General features: G+C 40.2%; 1 protein-coding gene across 2 annotated transcripts in view; it reads right to left on the reverse strand.

Moving 5' to 3' along the window:
- LOC129721365 (allatotropins-like) overlaps positions 1-13,480 on the reverse strand; it is a 90,554-nt gene extending 77,074 nt beyond the window's left edge. The window contains exons 1-2 of one of the 2 annotated variants that reach the window (XM_055673859.1): positions 13,254-13,480; positions 12,725-13,197 (exon numbers count right to left, since the gene is read on the reverse strand). In XM_055673859.1, coding sequence (XP_055529834.1) covers positions 12,725-12,730 — 6 coding nt within the window. In that variant the 5' untranslated portion in view covers positions 12,731-13,197; positions 13,254-13,480. Of the gene's footprint in view, positions 1-12,724 lie in introns of both variants that reach the window. The other variant, XM_055673858.1, reaches the window with a different exon arrangement.
- Between the last annotated feature and the right edge of the window lie 9,380 nt (positions 13,481-22,860).

The raw sequence follows: 22,860 nt of genomic DNA on the forward strand, positions 1-22,860 counted from the left end.
GTTCTTGTCCTGGTTTGAGCGTTATGTTGGTCATCAGCGCGCTCATCTCGTCTGGAAACCCATCAAACTGTGCTTGTTTCCAAAGAACACTTTCTGCCTTCTGGAACTCTTCTTTGCTTAGTGGCAGCTGAATCGTCTCATGTTTCGCTATGATCAACTTCCGCTGAGTTTCCGTGGCTTTCATAGTGATGATGGGAAGTTTGTTTTTCTTTCGCTTGCAGTTGTTCAGGAACCTTAACACGTATGCTGTACCTCGAAGTAATGTGGTCCATCGCGAGCACCTATTATCAACGGTGACCTCATGATACAGTACGTGAGCTCTAGTTTCTTCGTCGGTATCTTCAATTGGTATACTCGTAGACGGCCATTGGTTTTCCGAATTGTAAAGAAAAGATGCACCTTTGAACCATTCTCCGTCGCTGTGCAAAAACGGAGTTCGACCCCATTTAGTTAGTAAGTCAGCCACGTTCAACTTTGTCGGAATCCATCGCCAATCTGTTACACGAGTTAGCTCCAGAATTTCCCCAACTTTGAAAGCCACGTACTGCTTAAATTTGTGCTGGTCAGAGCTTATCCAGCTGCACACTGTCCTGGAATCTGTCCACAGAATACAACGGTTAATCTTCAACGTATGTTTTGCTAGTATGGTCTGGCTCATTCGAGCCCCTAGAACAGCAGCCATCAATTCCAATCGAGGTATCGATTGGCGTTTCAGCGGAGCTACTTTCGCTCGAGACATAACCAGGCAGCACCGCACCTCGCCTTTGAAAACCGCCCGGAGATATGCAACGCTTCCGTAGGCGTTTTCACTGGCGTCGGTGAAAATGTGGATCTCTATTGACTCAGCGTCCGCCGCTACTGAATCGCCTAAGTAGCATCGTGGGACGCGTACGTTTTCTACGTCCACCAGTAAACCGATCCATCGATTCCACATCTCCCAGCAGCTGTCGAAAATTACATCATCCCAGTCGAAACCGCTACGCCAAAGATGCTGAACGATAATTTTCCCGTGTATTGTGAAAGGTGCCAGCAGGCCCAAAGGGTAAAAAAAACCCTTACACAACTCAACACTATTCGTTTTGTTGGCCGTTTGTCCCCCCGAAGATACGGAAGAGTTGCTTCTCGATGCTGTGTGGAGAAGGAAAACTCGTCATGTTCTGGATTCCATATCAAACCCAACACACGCTCTTGTAACGTAATCTTGTCCTGATTGAAATGGACCTTCGTAGCTGAAATTTTCTCTCCCAAACTATGCAGTACTTCAGACGAGTTCGATACCCAATTGCGAATCTCGAATCCGGCGCATTTATGAATGAACTTTACTTGATTCGTTCTGGTAATTGCTTCCTTAACGGTATCGACACTATCAAAATAATCGTCGACGTAGTGGCGATTTATAATTGCTTCCACTGCTTCTGGATATTGTCCGGCATACTCCAGTGCATTACAGTTTTTCACGTATTGAGCTGAGCAGGGAGAACATGTGGATGCAAATGTGGCAACATCCATAGCGAAAATATTTAGCGGGTCTTGGAGTTTTTTTCGGAAAAGAAAACGTTGGGCCTGCTTGTCATCGTCGATTATTTTTACTTGGTGATACATTTCAAGCAGATCGCCTCCAAAGGCAATTCTGCGCTCTCGGAATCCGATTATTACTGTAACCAACGGAACAAGCATGTCAGGACCCGTTAATAACTGAGAGTTGAGTGATACGTTCTGCACGGCAGCTGCAGCATCCCAGATGAGCCGTACTTTTCCTGGTTTCCTGGGATTCAAGACGACATTAAAAGGGAGGTACCATATTTTTCTTGGTTCTGTATTAGCAAGCTCTTCAGGAGTTTCTAAATGCACGTACCCCTTCTCCTGGTACTCATCGATTTGTCGGCATACGTCCTCGTACAACTCTGGATTCTTCTCCAGTTTTTTCTCCAACTGCTTCAGTCTTTTCACGGCCAACGGATAACTATCCGGGAAATGCGGATCGTTATTTTTCCACAGAAGCCCGGTTTCAAAGCGGTCTCCAATTCGTTTAGTAGTGCGCTGGAGGATTTCGCGAGCCCTTTTATCTTCTGCAGATTCCCTTGGCACGCAAACCACTGATTCCTCTAATGCATAGTGGGTCTTTAGCAAATCGTACAGTTGTTCATTGCTGACCTCTTGATGAAAGTTTAAACAAGCGCCTTCTTTTCCAAATTGGTTTGCTCGGGTTGGTCCATATACTGTCCACCCGAGCGTACAGCGCACTGCAATAGGTTCTGTCTCCGTCCCAACCTTTATTTCCGTCAGTGCGAACGAATGGATGTTATTCAAACTTATGAGTAATTCCGGTCGTCCATCATACGATGTTATCGATAGTTCCTGCATGTAAGCGTACTGTGCCGCAATCTCCTTTGATTTTAGCGCTTGCTGGGGTAGCATTAATTTTTCCACCGTCCGAACTGACTTCAGCAACAATTTGTCATCCGCACCGACGGCGGATACCCAAAGATTCATCCTACGCGACTCCTTTTCTACTCGTGTTATATCGGCCGTCCACCTAATCGTAAGCTTTTCCTGGACGCCACACACACCTAAACGATCTGCTATATTTTTTTCTACCAGCGTCACGGAAGCACCTTCATCCAAAAACGCAAGAGCTGTGATTGTACGATTCCCCCAGTGGAGATTAACTGGAATCATTAGGAACAATGTCACGTTGTTGGTTCGAATATGGGCACTCGTACCAACGACGTCTGTAAAGGGGTGTAGTTAAGGATTATGAGGCTCTCTGCATTCGCCAACATTGCATCGCAATTTGAATTTACATTGAGCCATACCGTGTTCGTTCAGGCACACTGAGCACAAACCCCACTGATCTACTATTTCCATTCGATCTGCGTACGAGAGGTTTCTAAAATCCTGGCAGTAACGCAGTCGATGATCAGTGCGCTGACATGCTCTGCAAGGTTTTTGCCTCTTCCGTTCTTCATTGCTAGCTCTCGTGTTCTCGCTGATGCTATGGTTAAACAATCCGCCTTTCTCCTTCTGTCGGTCTTTGCCCGTTCGGAACTCGGTAACGGGCTTATACTCTAGCGTCACATTTGCCTCACAAGCTTCTTCTACTATTTCGGAAATAAAATCGGTGAATGTCTGTAGCGTGACTCGCTTCTTTCCGCGTTTGTAGCGGACCCACTCACGCTTATCGTTATCCGGAAGCTTTCCAACTAGATCTTGTATTAGAAGTGGATTAATAAGATGTGATTTTAAACCAGCAGCCTCTAAATGCTCACAGAGCTGTTCAACTACAGTCCCGAAGGGAATAAAACTCGCCAGCTTTCCAGCTTTTGGTGGCTCAAGTTTTCTGACTTTTTCTAAGTAGCTTTGTAGCAACTGCTCCGGGCGACCATAAAAGCTGCGCAGTTTTTCAATTACCTTCGGTACGGATTTAGGTAAAAGAAGTTGCCCTCGTACCATTTCTAGCGCTGGACCTTTAATACATTCTTGCAGTCGAACTAAATTTTCAACGGCGGAGAAACCACATGCTTCATTCGAGGCCTGATATGCTCCGTAGAATAAGGGCCATTCCTCCGGCCTCCCAGAGAAATTAGGAAGTTTCTTCGATATACCACTTCTCGCAGCCAGTTGTGCCTTAGTTGGCTTCAATTGCAGCTGCCCCAGCCCTTCGCGGCCAATGCTACCGTTTTTCCCATCTTCCTTCACTTTTGTATTTTTCGAATCGTAATCAATGTCACTAGAATCAGTATTTTCTTCGCCAGAAGAATGCTCCTCTTCGCTTTCATAGTCGTCTTCTTCTGAGGATTCATCTCCAGCAAATCGGTGCAGTTTTTTCGGTTTCTGTCGCCCTTTAACCTCCGGATTGCGAAGCGGTGTGTTTTTATTCTCCAGAGGGTGTACATCTGATCCACCTACGTTCGAATCGACCTTTGCTATCGATTTTGCACCAGCCCTTTCGAGTTTCGACATTTGAGAGTCCAAATTTGCCATCTCGATTTGGAACGACTGCTGCCTTGCCTGTAGTCGATCTAATTGCATTTTTCTCTCTCGTAGAATCTGCTCTTGCAGCGCGAGCTCTTCCTTTTCTCCTTCTTCGCGCATTTGTTGCTCTAACAGCTTTTCTCTTTTTCTCCAGTGTCCGCTTTAACTCTCGTTCTCTTTTTTTCAGCATCAATTCTGCTTCCATAGCCTCTTCCAATCGTTTTTGGTTTTCTTCCATCTCCTGTAGTCTCTGCTGAACGGCCCGTTCGGAATCGCTAGCAATTTTCTTGCTAGTATTTTTTCTTTTAGCACCCTTCTCTTTTTCATTCTTGTAAGCCAGGGCTTTGCAGGTTTCTCTATCGCAAAACCACTTTTCTTCCAGCCTCATTTCGGCGGTTATTCCGACACAACGACAGTGGTACCAGCTTTCGCATCCATCACAGCCAATCATACTCTCATTAGTAGTTGAAATTTGTTCGCAGGCTGCGTTTGCGTGAAATTCAGTTCGGTATTCTCAGCCATAGCGTTTTGAAGCAGAATCCTATTTCTCGATAATTGTTTTTGAGAATGTTCTGACGGAACCGATAACTATTTTTTTGAAGCAGCCTTTTATTAGTGAAGCTCAAACTGTAAAGATTTTTATATAGTGATTTGCATAATTCGTAGTTCAATGAATCAATGAATCTTACAACAATTAGTTTCCCTTCCTGGTCTTCCTGCACACTATAGATCCCTTCCACTTGAACCTTCGTTTCCTTTCCCTGCCTTTCTCTTCCTTTCCTTTTCAACTATTTCACTGTATTTTTTCAGGTTATGCGGTAATATATATTTGCACCGCGCTGATTTCGTATACTTTCTTACGATTTATAAGCTGCTATGATCAGTATAATATCTTCTATGAACTTTAAGCAATATTTTTACTATTAATAAACCACGCTCGCTATCGTTAATCTTTTATTATTTTTTTTATTTATCCCCTCTGACATCGGCTGTCGCCTCGCTATCCCTCTGGTTGGCTGACACTCGCTGTCACTCCGGTTATCCCTGTGGCTGAGTTTGGCTGGCCCACGATTAATGCACAGCGATGTTAACAAGTATCAAAAGAGAATTGAACAATCAATTGTCCTTTTGTGGACAAATTAAACACTTAATTTGAAGAGTTCATATTTTCTAGTTCATTCATTACACTTCATTTATAATTTAACAGCGGTATTGGCAGCGAATAAGGCCTTTTACGGACTGCGTAGCTAGATCAGGTCCCTCAACTTGCAAACGTCGACGAAATTCGCTTTGTATAAAACGCTGATCCTTCCGGTGGCTCTCTATGGACACAAAACGTTTCGAGCAAAAAGTGTTGCGTACAATTCTCAGTGGGAAACTGGAAAATGGTGTGTGGCGCAGACGTATGAATCACGAGTTGTACCAAGTGTATAGAGATGTGAACATTACACTCGTCAACACAGGTGCACTCCAAAAGCTCAAACCGGAAAAAACGAAAGATTATAGCGAAAATTCATAAGAATGGTTGAATAGCTATGATCTTTTATTTTTTCCGGTTTGAGCTTTTGAAATGCACTTTTTTCATTTTGTCGACCAGTGTTATAGACCTTATTGCAAAAGGACAGACTTCACTGGGCTGGTCACTAGTGCGAATGTCGGAAGAAAGAATAAATAGTGCTCACTAAAGAACCAGATAGAAGTCGGCGGCTTCGTGGAAAGCCATGAACATGCCTGTATGCAGTGAAAGAGAACCTGGGAGCCCTGAACATTCAGGGGAACTGGAAAAGTATCGCCCAAGACCGACGAAGATACCCCCGGCATTGGCGTGAGGACACGCTGCACAGAGGAGTAACTCGAGTAAAAACCTGGCCAAAATTATTTTCGCTGCTATTTAGCGATGTTTTGGGAAACATATAAGTGAGAGGTGGAAGTGGCTGGTTCGAGTATTATATTAAAAAGTAACTCTAAATATCACACACACAACTTAATGTTTACATTTACGTATCCTATGTGACTTCATTAATGTTAGTGAGCAGATGAAGTAATACGCTCGAATGATTTGTTTTCGCAAAACGGGCAGCGAAACAAATTGCAAAAATGATGTAGCAAAATATCTTCATTTAGACCTATCAATTTGATGCTCACGAATTATATGATGCCTCGTGGAACCTACGTAGGTTGGAAAAAGCCTTTTGTACGGAGGGTTATTTATCTGGATTATTGATTCTGTGCATCAAGTTATTTTTAAGTACTTAAATTAGTTGAAACTCATTCACTAAACTAATCTCATTTCATCTTTGTTGAGCTGAAACACTGTTTTAAGCGTGAGGCAGGCACCCATCAGGTATTTTTTTGAATTTCCCGTGTACGCGTGAACACTTAACGTCAAAATTCGTCATAAACAGCATTTTTCAAACGGGTCGCAAATGCCAATCCGGACGTTACCGGATGAGATATTTGCGGGGATGTGTTCGTGATGTTATGAAAATCCATTCCTCCGATGATTATATGATCGGATTCCGCGAGATTTGATAACTTTTTTAATATTGAAAATGCTCGAAAATACGTAAAAATCACTAATTGCTAAAACTTCTTTAAAGTAACTATAATTTTGAAATTTCGGAATTTCTATCAACCGGTTTATTAGCATTGAACATAAAGAACTCATATGCTGCAAAATATTGATCAATTGTCATTTTTTTGATGCCTGGCACAACTTGTTACTATAAATGGTTCGATTCCCAGAAAAATGCTTGAAAATTTGTCAATGTTTACAGCGCTCCCAGCATATGATAATACCGTTTGACGTTCATCGAGTGATGGCATTTTGTGGAGCATTTATTTTAGCGGCAGGAAAAAATATAGTGGCACCAAAAAGCGACAAAAAACTTTTTTCTTATTTTGGCCAGCTTTTTGTTCTAGGTACACATCTGTGCGCTGTAGCCATCAAGGGAGGTAGTGGCAGTGGTAACGGCTCAAATCATTAAATTATCGAATGTTGGGATGGACGGCCTCTCCGGTTGATCCGATTGATGTTTATTTAAAGTTTTCTCTCAGTTGAACGGTGTATTCATATAACGGTTAGTTAATCGGAGTGTTCGTTCTAGTCATTGAAATTGTCAATAATGGTCAAAATTCAGATGTTTAAGGGCCGTTTTCTCCGACTGATCAAAATAGCGTCACTGTTTAAGCCGTTCCTTACCCTATGTGTTGTGCAGACTTTTTTCGGCAGCATAAAAAATTGAAATAAGTTGGAGTTGGAATGTATCTTTGGCTGAAAAACAATATATTGGTTTACGATCTTGTTTTCTTCCCCCTTTCTATGGATCACATTTACAGGAAACCCATCTCAAACAAAATTGAGAGTATAGTTTAGTATGTAATTAAGGCATTATCTCACCAAAACCATATATATTAGCTATGTTTCAGTGCGTCTTGAACTGTCCTACAGATCAGACGTTTTTTCGGTTGCTTGTGGACTGGTCTTTGACTGCCTGTAGCTTCAAAGTTTGTGTTTTGTCAGTGTGTCTTTTAAAGACTACCTGAAAGTTAGTTCCCATCAGTCTTTCTCAAGACTACCTACTTTTGAATTTAACATTTGTTTTAACTTTTTTCGTATCACCTGAAATGGCTGGACGGAAAAAGAAACCTCGCATCGCTGCGGGGAGGAAAAGAGAGGCATCTCTTTCTGACACTTCGAGTGTCTGTAGTGACAATCCTTTTGATATTTTGCCTGAGCAAGAAGCTGGTGAAATGGAAGTTACCAATAATGAAACTATACAAAATATAAAATCTTTAAAAAAGGAGAAAGTTCCACCTATTGTGGTAACTATTTCTTCTGAATTTAATATATTCAAAAAGGAACTTTCAACGTTTGTTTCTGACGTTAAAGTTACCTATCAAATTGGCCGTAGAGGTGAATGCCGCTTATTAGCCGACTCAGTAAAGGGTCGTGATCGTCTTGTTCAGTATTTAACTGACAAGATGTACAAATTTTTTACATATGACACCAAGAACGCCAAGCCGTTCAAGGTTGTCTTGAAAGATCTCACCAACGATCAAACCGTTGATGAGATCAAACTTACTTTAACAGAATTACTTGGCATAGCCCCTACCCAAGTAATTCTAATGAAACAAAAATCACGAGGCGAAAACAGTCAGAGAACTGGAATTTCCCTTGTTAATTATTTAATTCATTTTAACCGCAATGAGGTTAACAACTTAAAAATTTTTGGAAAAGCACATGCTTTGTATAATGTGCGTGTAAAGTGGGAAATTTATAGGAAGTATGGCGGAGGTGAAAAGCATATCACCCAATGCCGTACTTGCCAACGTTATGGCCATGGTTCCAAATTCTGTAACATGGACCAAAAATGTCTTAATTGTGGAGACTCTTCTCACAAAAAGGACACATGTCCTGTGAAAGAGAGTAAAAATTTTCGCTGTGCGAATTGTAACGGCAACCATATGTCAAATTTTTATCAGTGCCCAGTCCGTTTAGCAATTGTTAAGGCAAGGCAAGGTAAACAAAATTCAATTTCTCAATTAAAACCAACTTCAAAACAAAATTCTCCAAGCGTACCAGTGACGCATATTTTACCTACTCCTCTGCATACCCGTTTAACTTATGCACAGGTTACAGGTAGTTCGAACATTATACCGCCTAGTGTTGGTAGTTCGAAAATGACCGTTAATATGGGTAAGCAAAACACGCTAGAAAATAATTGTACACCTATTACTCCAGCTAATATTGCTGCCGAAAATATTTTTTCTAATGTCAACTGCCTGGGGCCTATTACGGCAGGTAAACTTTCTTTTTTGCAACAGGCAATGTTCGATCTTATGAACGCCATGTTGCAGGCAAAATCAATGTTTGAAGCCATTCAAATAGGCACAAATTTTACTATTAAAATTGTTTCTAATTTAAAATTTAGCAATGATTTTAAATAAAACAATTAAAATCTTAAATTGGAATGCTCGCTCATTGAAGGCCAATGAGAATGAGCTTTTTAACTTTTTAACAGTAAATAATGTTCTTCAGGATACTATTCTATTTTGTCTCCGAATAGTCCTACATGCTTTTCTTCTGTAAAAAACCCTTCAACAATTGATTTGGTGCTAACAGATCAAAGTCATGTATGTAGTGATTTGATCACACATGCTGACTTTGATTCCGACCATTTTCCAATAACTTTTTCTTTATCACATGAATCAGTTTTAAACCCTATGAGCTCTGTTTTTAATTATAACAAGGCTAATTGGGAAAGATACAAAACTCATATTGAGAGAAATTTCAATAATGAGCTTGATTTGCAAAACGAAGTGAATATTAATTCCGCTTTGGAAGCATTAAAATGTGCAATTGTTGATGCCAGGAATTATTCTGTTCCAAAGGCTCAAGTGAAATTTGATTCATCAATAATTGACGAAAATCTTCAACTTCTAATTCGTTTGAAAAATGTCCGCAGACGTCAATATCAACGTTCTCGTGACCCTGTTTTTAAAACTATTTATAAAGATTTACAGAAAGAGATTAAGCATAGATTTACTCTTCTGAGAAATCAAAATTTTGAGACTAAAGTTGAAAAATTGAAACCATTTTCAAAACCATTTTGGAAGCTGTCGAAGATTCTTAAGAAACCTTCAAAGCCTATTCCAGTTTTAAAAAATGGTGAACGTTTTCTTGTATCCAATGAACAAAAGGCTCAAAGACTTGCTCAGCAGTTTGAGAGTGTTCATAACTCAAATTTGAATTTTGTGAGTCCAATTGAAAATGAAGTCACACGTCAATTTGATTTAATTTCTTCCCAGAATTTTTTTCCTGCAGAAATAATTGAAACTAACTTGAATGAGATTAAATCAATTATTAAAAATTTCAAAAATATGAAAGCACCTGGTGACGATGGAATCTTTAATATACTAATCAAACATCTCCCTGAGAGCACAATGGAATTTTTAGTGAAAATTTTCAATTGCTGCTTCAAAATTGCATATTTTCCCAAATTATGGAAAAATGCAAAAATTACTCCCATTTTAAAACCGGATAAGAACCCAGCTGAAGTTTCAAGTTATCGACCAATCAGTTTGCTTTCTTAAATAAGTAAACTGTTTGAGAGAATTATTCTTAACAGAATGATGTCACACATCAACGAAAATTCAATTTTTGCAAATGAACAGTTTGGATTTCGCCATGGGCATTCCACAACTCATCAATTGCTCAGAGTTACTAATATGATACGAGCTAACAAATCTGAAGGTTATTCCACTGGAGCTGCTCTTTTAGACATAGAAAAAGAATTCGACAGTGTTTGGCATAAAGGTTTGATTGCGAAATTGCAAACTTTTAATTTTCCAATTTTCCTAATCAAAATTTTAAAAAATTATCTTACTGATCGAACTCTGCAGGTTGTCTATCAGAATTCAAAATCTGATAGATTTCCTGTCAGAGCAGGTGTACCTCAAGGTTCAGTCTTGGGTCCAGTCCTGTACAACATATTCACTTCAGATCTTCCTGATTTGCCTCCAGGATGCACAAAGTCATTGTTCTGCGATGACACAAGCATTTCCGTAAAAGGAAAAAGTCTTCGTGTCATATGCAGTCGATTGCAGAAAAGTTTAGATATTTTTTCTTCCTACTTGCAAAAGTGGAAAATCTCTCCCAATGCTTCTAAAACTCAAATGATAATTTTTCCGCATAAGCCTAGGGCTTCTTTCCTCAAGCCAAACAATAATCACGTTGTCAAGATGAATGGGGTTATTTTAAGTTGGTCCGACAAGGTTAAGTACTTGGGACTAATTTATGATAAAAAACTTATTTTCAAAGAGCACATTGAGAGTATACAAGCCAAGTGCATCAGATATACGAGATGTTTATATCCTCTCATTAACAGGAATTCTAAACTTTGTTTAAAGAACAAACTTTTGATTTACAAACAAATTTATAGACCAGCAATGCTTTATGCTGTACCGATCTGGTCAAGTTGCTGTTCAACAAGGAAGAAAACGCTCCAAAGGATTCAGAATAAAATTCTGAAAATGATTTTGAAGCGTCCTCCTTGGTTTGGTACACTCGAATTACATAGACTTACTGGTGTTGAACCATTAGAAGCTATGTCAAATAAAATTATTAACAATTTTCGACAAAAATCGTTGCAATCCTCAATTGCTACAAGAAGCTCTCTTTATAGTCAATAAGTTAGCAATTAAGTTAGTTGTAAGTTTACTTCCCCTTTTCTGACAAGTAGGTTTAAATCCCTACGAATGATAAGTCCTAATTGCGAAAGCAAACAAATCCTAACAATTAAAATTACAAATTTCTAACAGTGTTGAGAAGTCACCATTTGTGATTGAACACACATACTCATTATTTACTAATGTTTATCATAAATACTTAAGCTACTAACAAATCCCCCCTTAAAAAAAAAAAAATAGCTATGTTTCACTTACATTTTGGATTTAGTTTTTTTTAGGTTTATTTCCAGTATTCTTCCGCACTAGTCAAAAACTTTATGGGTAACTCTGTATACCTACGATTACCAACCATACATGCTATTATGAGTGTTATTGATTGACGAAAGCAAAGGGAGAATCTAAATCAAAAAGCGCGATCGGAAAATAATTACTGGGTTGAGGGTGCACTTTTTGCAGACTCAGGTGCTGTGAGATTGTCATTTTGAGTCACAGCCAGCTGTGTGAAGCTTAAGGGCAATATGACTGTAAAACAACGTTGCTCATTGCTAATATTAACCTCCCCGTTCAAAAACAACCCAAGAACGCATTATGAATGAAGAGGCGAAATCGGTATGCTACTTTTTAATGTATTATGCATGGAAACATTCACACGCATTTATCACATGTTTGTCGAGCCGCTGAATTGATGTGACAGGTTTCTTCATTTGATCGGAAAATACAAGAATCTAAAAGCGGAAGTTATTCAGACTGGGAAGTGGGAAGCAACGATATTGACTTGCTAATTTTCGAATTTTAACTACACAGCCTCACTGACGTTTTATAATATTCAATACAAAATCTCTCAAGAAGTTGTTCGTTGTATTTTATTCGTAAGCAGTACTACCAAAGTGTCAAACCATACCTTAATATACACATTTGACACATTTGTTGTGCAAAGCCAGAGCATTTAATGTGCGTTTTGAGAGGACACATCGGTTGATGTAAGCTTGAACTTTTGCGTGTACTGTAAAATCTAGTAAGTATAATATTTTGCGAGTTTGAACACATAAATGTTGAAACTAGTTTTGAAGAAAAAAAAAACTCGAGTTACAGTCGCGCAAAATTACCTTTTAATCCTTATTTCTGTACATCTTAAGACAATATAACACAAACTAGGAAAATGAAATGAACGATCAAACAATTTTTTGAAAAGGAATGTGTTAAAAAATGTCCTAACCAATTCTCTCATAGAACTTGAGTTCGATTGAGCAGTTTTCGACAGCTTCCGCAGGGAATGGTTATAAAGGTGGATGATGGAAAAATATATGCAGTATATCTAGACAAGAACTTTATCTCGCTGAATATTTTTTTTGAAGTTCCAAAAATAAAAAGAAAGTTTTGTCCGTTAAACAGGCATGCTTTCAAAGAAAATATGCGCTTTCTACACTGAGAAAGAAAAAGTCCATTTTCTAATTTCAGAGTCGATATATAAAATTCTAATCTATCGCCAATTCTAAATTTGATCAACTTTTTTTCACTATCTTCCACCAACAATCATAATAAATCTCTTTTTACTTACCTCCATGAATCTTACTGCGGATCACTAAAATCGTTAGTAGTTTATTGCAGCGGACTTGAGCTTCGGTGATAAATTTTACTTCGGCTCCACCTGGTTTTTCTCGAGACCGTTCTGCTTTTCCCAAAATCACCTACGCACCCTTTCTAGCCAGAGCAGTGCACTTTTCAACTAGTTGCACGGATGGTGTTCCGATTGCGACAAATCTTACAGATTTACAAATTTATTCATAGACTTTCTGCGTCATAAATCCATTCACTTCTGACGTGCTCTCCGGAAATCTTTTTTTTATGCTGAAATACTTCCCTATTCGCTGCGCCTGGTTCGACAAGACTAGCAAGTGGTGGGTTTTGAGTGGACCTGTATAAAGATCCACTCGAGTTAGCCTCTCAGAACTGGTTTATTGTTAATCTAGTGAGAAAAAAGTTGCAACGTTCCTTTTGTTTGCACGAACACGCGCGCTTTTGAATAGGACTCTGGAAAAATAATAGCGCTGAAGTGCTTGCTCACTATAATTTGATGCAATGCTTACTTTTTCACACTATCACTAGATTCTTTAGAAAACTGTTATGTAGAACAGTAATTCTAACGACTTTTTGTTTTATGTTTCGTACACTATCACACACCACTTATGGTGCTCCTTTTGGCACAAAACTTTAAGTTGATGTCCTTTTAAGTACCACCTGGGATCACCGACTGCTGCTCTGCTCAGTCACCTGTTTGGTCGAAATTGCCAGAAAGGAGTGCTTGCCGCTCAAAAAGATCAGTTCCTTTTATTCCCTTTCCATCCATCATCGCCACACATTACTGTCGTCCCTATCGGACGGAATCGGCGCCATCGTCGTTCGTAGAAGTCTCATTATCACCGTCACCGTGGTAATGCGAGAAGCTATGTAACATTTTCATGCTGCGTGGCTTCTAAACGTTGGCAGCTTGTTGAAGCTTTTCAAAATTAGTCGTAAAGCATTGTTGCGTTTGTCAAACAAACAAAAATGCGAGTATATGCACAATGCAACAACGTACATAACAACGTACGTAACGTACATGAAAACAAAAACTTCTACTATTGGCAAGTGAATAACAGTATAGCATTACGTAAATAGAGACTACTCACAAAATTATTTCAAGCACTCTAAAAACCGACCGTAGTGGAATTAAATAAGCAACATTCTTTCGATTATTCGCGTTACAGATTTATCACGTTGCAACAGCGCCACCGCAGCTTGGTAAACGTTTTGTTGCATCGCGCTTCGCTTCGTGTCGTAATGCGCAGCAACGCAACACACGAAGAAGCACGTGCTATAACCGAGATATTCATCCACTCGGTAGCACGAAATCATGAAGTTAATTCCTTCGACTATCCTTCCTTTCCCGCAAATACATCCGTAATCATAGAAGCTATTTCAAAAATGGTAAACCGCGTAGGCTGGCATATACTGAAATCAGCTCGAACTTCTACACTCCCAGAATTTGGGCTGCTTCTTGGGAGCTATTATAAACGATTTAACCAGTGCGTTCATTTTAATGCAAAGTATAATTGACTTTTGAATTTACCTTACTACCATAGTTTAGTAATAAAAATGTATAGATATGAGATTAGTGAAAAAGAATGTAACACAAGTAATTTGGATCATGTTTAGGATATAATAAAAGCATTATCGTACGTAACCAGACAAATTTAGACCACAGTGCTGTTAGACGCCAACAAAGTGGAAGAAAATTAACAGTTGGAAGATCAATGAGTTATATATGTCAACATTTAAAACGGCTATGATCAAAAAGATGCGTTGAATAGTTTTTAGTTCATTTGAAAAATTGGTTCAATTAGTGAGTTAATCCCTAATGCTCGCTGATTCAGTTAGTAAAATCTTATACCATTTTCTCTCATCTTTCCAATGCTTAGAACCGATCAATAATCGATAGTTGCGGACATGATTCAAAAATGATGGCCAAAATTATGATATCTTCAAATGAGATTCCTAACCTTCTTCTTTCAAAAAATGTGCAGTTTGTAGTAAGTTTCATAACAAACTTCAGAAATATAGCTCATGAATTGCTGAAATCAACTTTTCTTTGAACTATTTCGACCCTTGGACTTCAAATTTGAACGAACAAAAGTTGCAAAAGTTTTTTTTTAGTTTAGATAGTTTATTTGACACGGCACGATACATCTTATGTTTTACTGAGCCAGATACAAGTCTTATTATTTCTAAGTTAGCAGGAAAAAGAGGGAAGCCATTTTTTATTTCTCGCGGCCGACTACGAGCTAGTGGGGATTTAAGGTGAGAGGAGGGGAGATACAATTTTCACTTAAAACTAAATTAAAATATATCCTGGGTGGGCATCCCACCAGGTTCCGGTAATCGTACGAAGAAAATTAATCCTCTGTTGGCATTTTCGTGTCAGATACCTAATATGACAAGCCCAGGTATATTTTGAATCGAACCAGACCCCGAGATATTTAGCGACTAAAACCTGAGAGATCGTTTTACCCGTTAGTAGGAGCTGCAGCTGAGCTGGGTTATGCTTCCTAGAAAAAACGACCAGCTCAGTTTTCTCCGGAGAGAATTCGGTACCCAGCTTAAGAGCCCATTCAGACAAATTGTCTAAGGTATCTTGCAATGGTCCTTGCAGATCGTTAGCCTCGCTACCAGTGATGGAAACAACGCTATCGTCTGCAAGTTGCCTTAGCGTGCATGAATTTGCAAGACATTCATCGATGTCATTAACGTAAAAATTGTATAAAAGCGGGCTTAAACATGAGCCCTGGGGAAGACCCTTGTAACTAATTCGGGAAATTGTTGAATCGCCATGTGAGAAATACATATGCTTTTCTGACAACAAATAGAGCAAAAAGTTATTTAAATTTGGTGAAAGTCCCCGCAAATGAAGTTTCTCGCTTAAAACTTCTACAGAGACAGAGTCAAAAGCCCCCTTAATGTCCAAGAACGCAGAAGCCATTTGCTCTTTTCGAGCAAAGACGAGTTGAATTTCAGTAGAAAGCAACGCTAGGCAATCGTTCGTTCCTTTGCCCCGGCGAAAGTCAAATTGAGTATCTGAAAGTAACCCGTTTGTTTCGACCCAATTGTCTAACCGTACGAGGATCATTTTCTCGATTAATTTCCGGAGGCAAGAGAGCATAGCAATCGGCCTATATGAATTGTGATCAGAGGCAGGTTTTCCGGGTTTTTGAATAGCAATGACTTTTACCTCCCTCCAGTCGTGCGGAACAATGTTTAGCTCAAGAAACTTGTTGAACAAGTCCAACAAGCGTCTTTTTGCAGAGTCGGGTAGATTCCTCAACAAGTTGAATTTGATTCTATCCAACCCTGGAGCTTTATTGTTGCACGAGAGGAGAGCCATCGAAAATTCCAACATCGAAAATGGAGGTTCTTCCGTAGTTATTGCAAAAGCGTCGTGAAAGGTTTTCTGTTCCGGTACAGAGTCCGGGCAGACCTTTTTGGCAAAATCGAGCAAAGCCTGAATATTCCTCGCTCTCGTTAGAAACGTTACGATTCCGCATGCCTCTGGCCGTGTCCCAAAGAGTGCTCATCGCTGTTTCCCTCGACAACGCGTTTTCAAACCGCCGCCAATATCCGCGTTTTTTCGCTTTAATTAAACTCGTCATCTGCCTATCCAGTACATCGTACTTTCGGAGTAGATCAAGATTACCGTTTTTTCGAAAGGCCAAGTACATCGAGAACCTTTGCGCGTACAGGTCAGAGCACTCTTTGTCCCACCACTTGTAGGGAGGACGCTGTCTCATCGTTATTCCGGGTATCGGTTTCGTCTGAGCTTGAGTCGCGGCGTCGATGATCAAGCCAGAAAGGAACGCGTATTCTTCCTCCGGAGGAAGTTCCACGTGGGACTCGATTCATTGCGATATTATGGTCTCATAAGACTTCCAATCAATGTTACGTGTGAGGTCATACGCAACATTGATTGGATCCCTTGGAGTTGACCCATTAGCAATTGAGATAACGATTGGTAGGTGATCACTACCGTGGGGATCATTGATTGCTTTCCACTGGCAATCTAGCGCTAGTGATGTCGAGCAAAGGGATAGGTCAAGCACGCTTTCGCGTGCTGGAGGATTCGGTACACGTGTCGCTTCCCCAGTATTCAAAAGTGTCATATTGAAGTCGTCGATCAAGTTACAGATTAAAGAAGATCGGTTGTCGTCGTAAAGCGACTCCCATAGCGAGCAGTGAGAGTTAAAATCTCCCAAAATCAGAAAAGGTGCTGGAAGCAATTCTGCTACCGTAGAACGGGGCGAATAGAAACAGTCTGCGATATATCTTGCAGTGTACAAAAAATACTATAATGTCTAGAATGAATTTGAAGGTTTTAAAACATGGGTCTTGCCTCTCTTTATTAAGGGTGTAACGTCCATTTTGATACAATAAGTAATTCATTGTTATATTGAAAAAAATGTTGCATGTTTCTATTCACCCCGCAATGGGGCGAATATAAACACTCGCCAATAAAATACGTTTTCCTTGTTCTGATAGAAAATTCTAGTTTTAATTTGAAGAAAACAGAACAATTACATCATATTTATTGATATGAGAGGCAAGAAAACGATATAAAATATTAAAATAGTGGAAATGTTCGGTTTATTACTTCATGTTTTTTATTTTATGAATGAATATGTCCTTATTAGGAACAGAAGAACTCGGGGCTGGGTCAAGCATTTCCACCGGTCTGGCATCTTCCGGTGTTTCATCTAGGACACGACATCTGGAAACATTTTGTCTTGGTGGAACTGAAACCTTGATCCATATCTCTCGTGTCAGTCCATGTCAAGCATCATGCAGCAGATAAATCAGACTTTCATCACGTTTTTGGCAACTAGCGTGGTTGTCTACTGGATTGAAGTCTAAAGGTAACATCCGATTTATCACAGAGTAGCTGATTCTATATTTTGTAACCGCTTGACAAGGAAATAGCTTTTTTGCGTAAAATCTCACCAGCATCTCAGCGAAGCGAATACGTTTTTGGACTTTTTTGTTGGAAAGTTCTGACCCTGGTGAGCTGAAAATGCACAAAACATGTTCCAGACATCATTTTACATGTAAACATTATAGCATTTCTCAAATCCACATGTTTTGGTACAAAAAATATCCGCTACGGCGTTGTTTCCACTCGCCCCGTTAATCTGAGAACCGCGAGTTTTTCATGTAACATAGGTAACGTGGTGATGAATACCTTACGGCAATCCTTTAATTCACCGTAAAAACTTGAAATGCTTAACTACCGACCCAGTATATCACACGAACAAGTTCTAAGTGAAGCAGAATGGCTTCCACAGACAAAGTTTTTTAATACTCGGAAACGTTCAGAATTTGCGCCTCCATTTTGCAATTTTTTAAGCAAGCCGACAGTAGTGCTGCTTACCCACAAATGGGTTTGCAGGACTTGTTTACTATTGAACTATCCAAGAAAATATTTTTTGCATGGTTTTTAAATGTAATCAAAGACTTAAAATCGCATTTTTCAAGTTCGGAAGTTTTGTTTCTATTCACCCCACAGTTTCTATTCGCCCCATTTCACGGTATATCAAGGAGTTGCTTTTGTTCAATCCGCACTGTTGGAGGAATATAAATCGAAACTGAATGGCAACGACTTCAATATTCGAGATCGAGGGGAGGTCGATCCTGAAAAAGGAATAGCACTTTTTGATCTCTAAAAGTACCCCTCCACCGTGTGAGTCTCGGTCTCGACGAATAATGTTAAAATCGTGGAAATTGAGTTCGTTATTCGAATTGAGAAAAGTTTCACAGAGAGCGAATGCGTCACAGTTATGTGTGTTTGTTAAATGTGAAAATAGATCGAATTTGGGAATGATACTTCTGCAATCCCACTGTAGTACAGTGATAAAATTCCTAGCCTCTTTCGACGAATTAGTCATCGAAGGATATGATAGCTGAAATGAGGAGCCAAGATGTTGCAAGTTGTTTCAAAAATGTTTTCACTGTAGGGAAAAGGGCAAGAAGAAAGTTTTGAAGAGGATCTGGGATGTCGAAAGTTTTAAATATCCAGTCAACGATATCAGAAAATTTTAGGAACCCTTTTTCTTTCGAATTATCTGGTCGAGGAATGGGTGCACAAAGGGGTTTTGGTGCCCTGGGAAGCGGTGGATACTCCAGGTTTGATTTAAAATTCTGATAACCGAGGGGTACCTGCTTCGGTTTTTCTTCACCGCTCCTTTTTTGTGTTGTTCTATTTATCATTCCGCTAGGGGTTATCTTGCGGCCTTTGCGAGAAAGATTAGGAGAGTTGATCATTCTTCTCTTCCTAGATCCTTCTGGCATGGCATGAGAACACCCTTCGCCGGGATCGTCAGATGTACCCTCATGATGTTTCCTGTCGAGGGTGGCTCAGCTCTCTTCAGCATTTCTGCAAAAGATCGCTTTGATCGTTCCTTTAGGGAACGCTTTATTTTTTCCTCGCGCTGTTTGTACGCGGGACATGCCGACAGGTCGTGCCGAGTGCCCTCACAATAAAGACACTTTTCAGTGTCCCCATCGCAAGCGGTCTCAGCATGGCTGTCCCGCATTTACTGCAGCGTGCCTTGTTGCAGCAGTAGGTGGCTGTATGTCCTAACTGCATGCAGTTTTGGCAGTGCATGACCCGCGGTACGAACAGGCGTACAGGCAGACGAACCCTGTCCAAAAGGATGTAGTTCGGCAATGCAGATCCGGCAAAGGTCACTCGAAAGGAATCCGAAGGTAAGAATTTCTTCTTCCCTTCTTCGAAAGATACCGAATGCAATTGCTTGCAATCCAATATCTTGACATTTTGCATCACGGGGTTTTTAAAACAGCCAACTCCATGATGCAAAATGTCATCGACTGTGAGATTCCCCTCGGTAACCACACCGTCGATCTCCACATCCTTGGCAGGGATGTACACGCGATACTCCCTCGTAAAAAGCTCGTAGCTAGCGATCGCGTTTGCTTGCTTCAAGCTACTTACGACAACTCGCAGTTTGTTTGGTCTCACCTTTGTGATTTCGGTTACGTCCTTAAACTGTTTTGCCAGGTCTTTGCCGATTTGAATGATATTCAATGGCTTACTTTTTGGCCTGAAAAAAACAACGTAGGGACTCTTCGAAACATCCGGGTAAGCCTTAACCCGTTGGGTTATTGTAGCATTCAAAACTTGAGGGGTAGGTGCGGGGGATAATGGAGGGGTTCCAACTGGTGACGATGTATTTTCATCCATATTACCTCCATCGGTTTCGATATCGACGAAAAGCCCAACCTGGATGTTATCCATCGTTTGCGGGAGCGATTCGCTCTACCGCACACAAACGAGAAATATTCGTATGTGAAGGGGTCAAGTAAATAGATTAAATCGAAAAACAATTTTTCCAACCACAACGGGTCAAATCGTAAAAAAGTCAAAAAAAAGGCAATGGAGTTGAGTAGAAAAACGATAATGAAGTATTTAAATATATAATAATAATAAAAATTGTACTTCACCAAAATCCAATTTTTATCGTGTACACACACGGCCTCGTTGCCGCTCGTAGTTTCAATTTTTGTTGAGCGTCTTCTATTCAGCCAACGACAGCCTGGGCGATCCTTTGTACGCTGCTAGCGGGGTACGCTGCGGCGCGGGGGCTTTCTGCGGCTGCTAGACGAATATTGTCTGTTCAGCACTGGTATCGAATAGCACTTCAAACACGCGTACCGTTTTCACACAAAGCGGTATTGTTTTTCAACCGGGCAGAATATAATCGGAGCGTTTCGGTATTGCTTCTTTCCGTACCGGAAGCAGAGAAGCGAATGGTTGCAAAAGTTGTTGCATGCCAGTTTTAGCGAAAATCGCATACCTAATTTAAAGTTTTTGTGAAAATATACAGGTAAAGTGTTCCGGGTCCGGGTGATATCACAACAAATCAAAGTTTTTGATCGCAGAGAGCGGTTCATACAGCAACAAAAAACGGTTCAAGTTTTCAAATTTTCTCTCGATTCGGTCAATCGAATATTTATTTTTATGCCACCAGCTACTTGTCACGTAATAAGTGCGGATCAGTGTATCGAAGAAAATACTCGAGATAACGGTGGATGACTTACAAACATTTTATTCATTTAACAAGATTATTTGCAATTAAGAGAGCGCCACTTGACAGTCCTGGGATTTGCCGAGATCTCTCACAAAAATTGTCGAGCGAGTATTTAACCATTATAAGCGTTGTACAAAAACTAGAATACTTTTGATTTAAGTTCTTTCTCCTCGAAATTTTGAAACACAATTGTTTTAAAACCAAGATTCCTCTCCCACTTTCATGAAACTGACACCAGTTTTTTTATAAGCTTTATTGTTAGGCGGTTTTTTTTTGAAAATAATTCGCATCGGGTAATGGCATAGTAAATATATTTGATAAGCGAAGAGGCTTTACAGAATTTTGAGCAAATATTTGCCATAGTGTAATAGTATAGCATATAGATTAACCCGAAAAAATATTTTGCCCAAAAAGCGCGTACCATATAGCAAGCTAAGCTTTCTCTTCAACAAACTTTAAGTATTGGACACCCCAGTTTCTATTTCTAACGAAATGTAGCTAGAGCTGGAATCGATGATTTGGAAGTATTCAAGAAATCATACACCAGGTGATTCAGCGTACTTAAGTAGAGTTTTGCAGATGGAAATTTATTTGAGCTCAACGGAAAACTGTTAGCCGAACTGAAGCGATTGTTTAACGACATTAAAACCCTGAAACCCCCTCTTCTACAAATATCTGCAACAAAAATCGATCACGAATTTCTGATGTGAACTTGAATAAGTTTTTTTTGTTTAATTCCTTTTTATGCGCACTGATTACACAGTGCAACAATTTTTTTTGCCTTGGCTCCTATGTATGATTTTTTGATGAAGTTTGATGCGAAAATAAATTTCCCTGAGTTTGAACATATTTCAACTTAAGGGGCAACAATGGAGCCATTTTGAATTTTTGAGATGGTAATTTTTGTGGTTTTTTCGACGCCATTTTGTTTTGAGGCCAAATATCAAAATTCTAAAGCAGGTATTAGACGGAGCAAATGTTTGCTATTTTTCAATACAGATTTTATTTTGTGCAAATAAAAATCGTACCAAAAATAGCAAATATTTGCGTCGTCTAATACCTGCTAAAGAGTTTGTCCACATATTAGTATCCTTTTACCCATCTCTTGAAAAAACAGATCTTAAATCGGACAAAAACTGAGCTCAAAACGGTAATTCTACGAAACCGGTTTTGACATAATTTTAGTATATTTCACAAAGCAAAATAATCATTCTGTGCCGAACACGCATCAGTATAGGACGTGTTTGGTGATCGCTCCGATAGAATATAAAAACAAAAGACGCGCGAGCAAGTGTTGGCATTGTTTGCCTGGTCGAGTGAAGGTTCAAGGTCGCCCGCCTTTGTGCAACTGTTTCGCATTGTGGCTGTTTGCTGGTGCGTAAGCCGATTTGGCTGCTAAGTGATTTGTGCTACAGCAGTGGACGAGAATCTCAACACAAAGGAGGAAAAAGAAGAAGCCAACAGTTGACAGTGAGTTGTGTCGCTGTGCTGAGTGATCACACACCCGGCTCGCTGCTGGTGGCTGTTTGGAGCTGCTGTATTGGTGCTGCTGGCTGTAACGGCTGCAGCTTCGACCGTTCGGACAACCAACCCTGCTGAAAGGAGAAGTAAAGAGGTACGTGTTTTGTCGGCGCTAGTGCGCTAGATTTAGCGCGATGGATATAGATCCCTCGCCTCCTGTGCCACCATCCCCGAACCCCTCCGACCCTGTCCCTCCTGCCAACCCTTCCTCTGTTAATTCTCCAGTCCCCCCTCGCCCCAGGCTTTACCCGGACGGATCTCAGGGCAGCTTTACTGTTTTCTTTCGGCCAAAAGCAGGACCGAAATCGAAACCGTTGAACATCCTGCAGATTTCGAAAAACCTGACGGAGGGGTACAAGGCCGTGACCGAAATCTCCAAGGTCAGACCCAACAAGCTCCGTGTCGTGGTCAGCGACCTGGAACAGGCCAACGCTATTGCTCGCTCCGAGCTTTTCACACGCGAGTATCGCGTTTATATACCCGCACGAGACGTGGAGATTGACGGTGTCATAACCGATTCGAGTCTGTCGGTCGAGTGTATCTT

Source organism: Wyeomyia smithii, chromosome 2, assembly GCF_029784165.1.
Source record: "Wyeomyia smithii strain HCP4-BCI-WySm-NY-G18 chromosome 2, ASM2978416v1, whole genome shotgun sequence".
NCBI lineage: Eukaryota > Metazoa > Arthropoda > Insecta > Diptera > Culicidae > Wyeomyia > Wyeomyia smithii.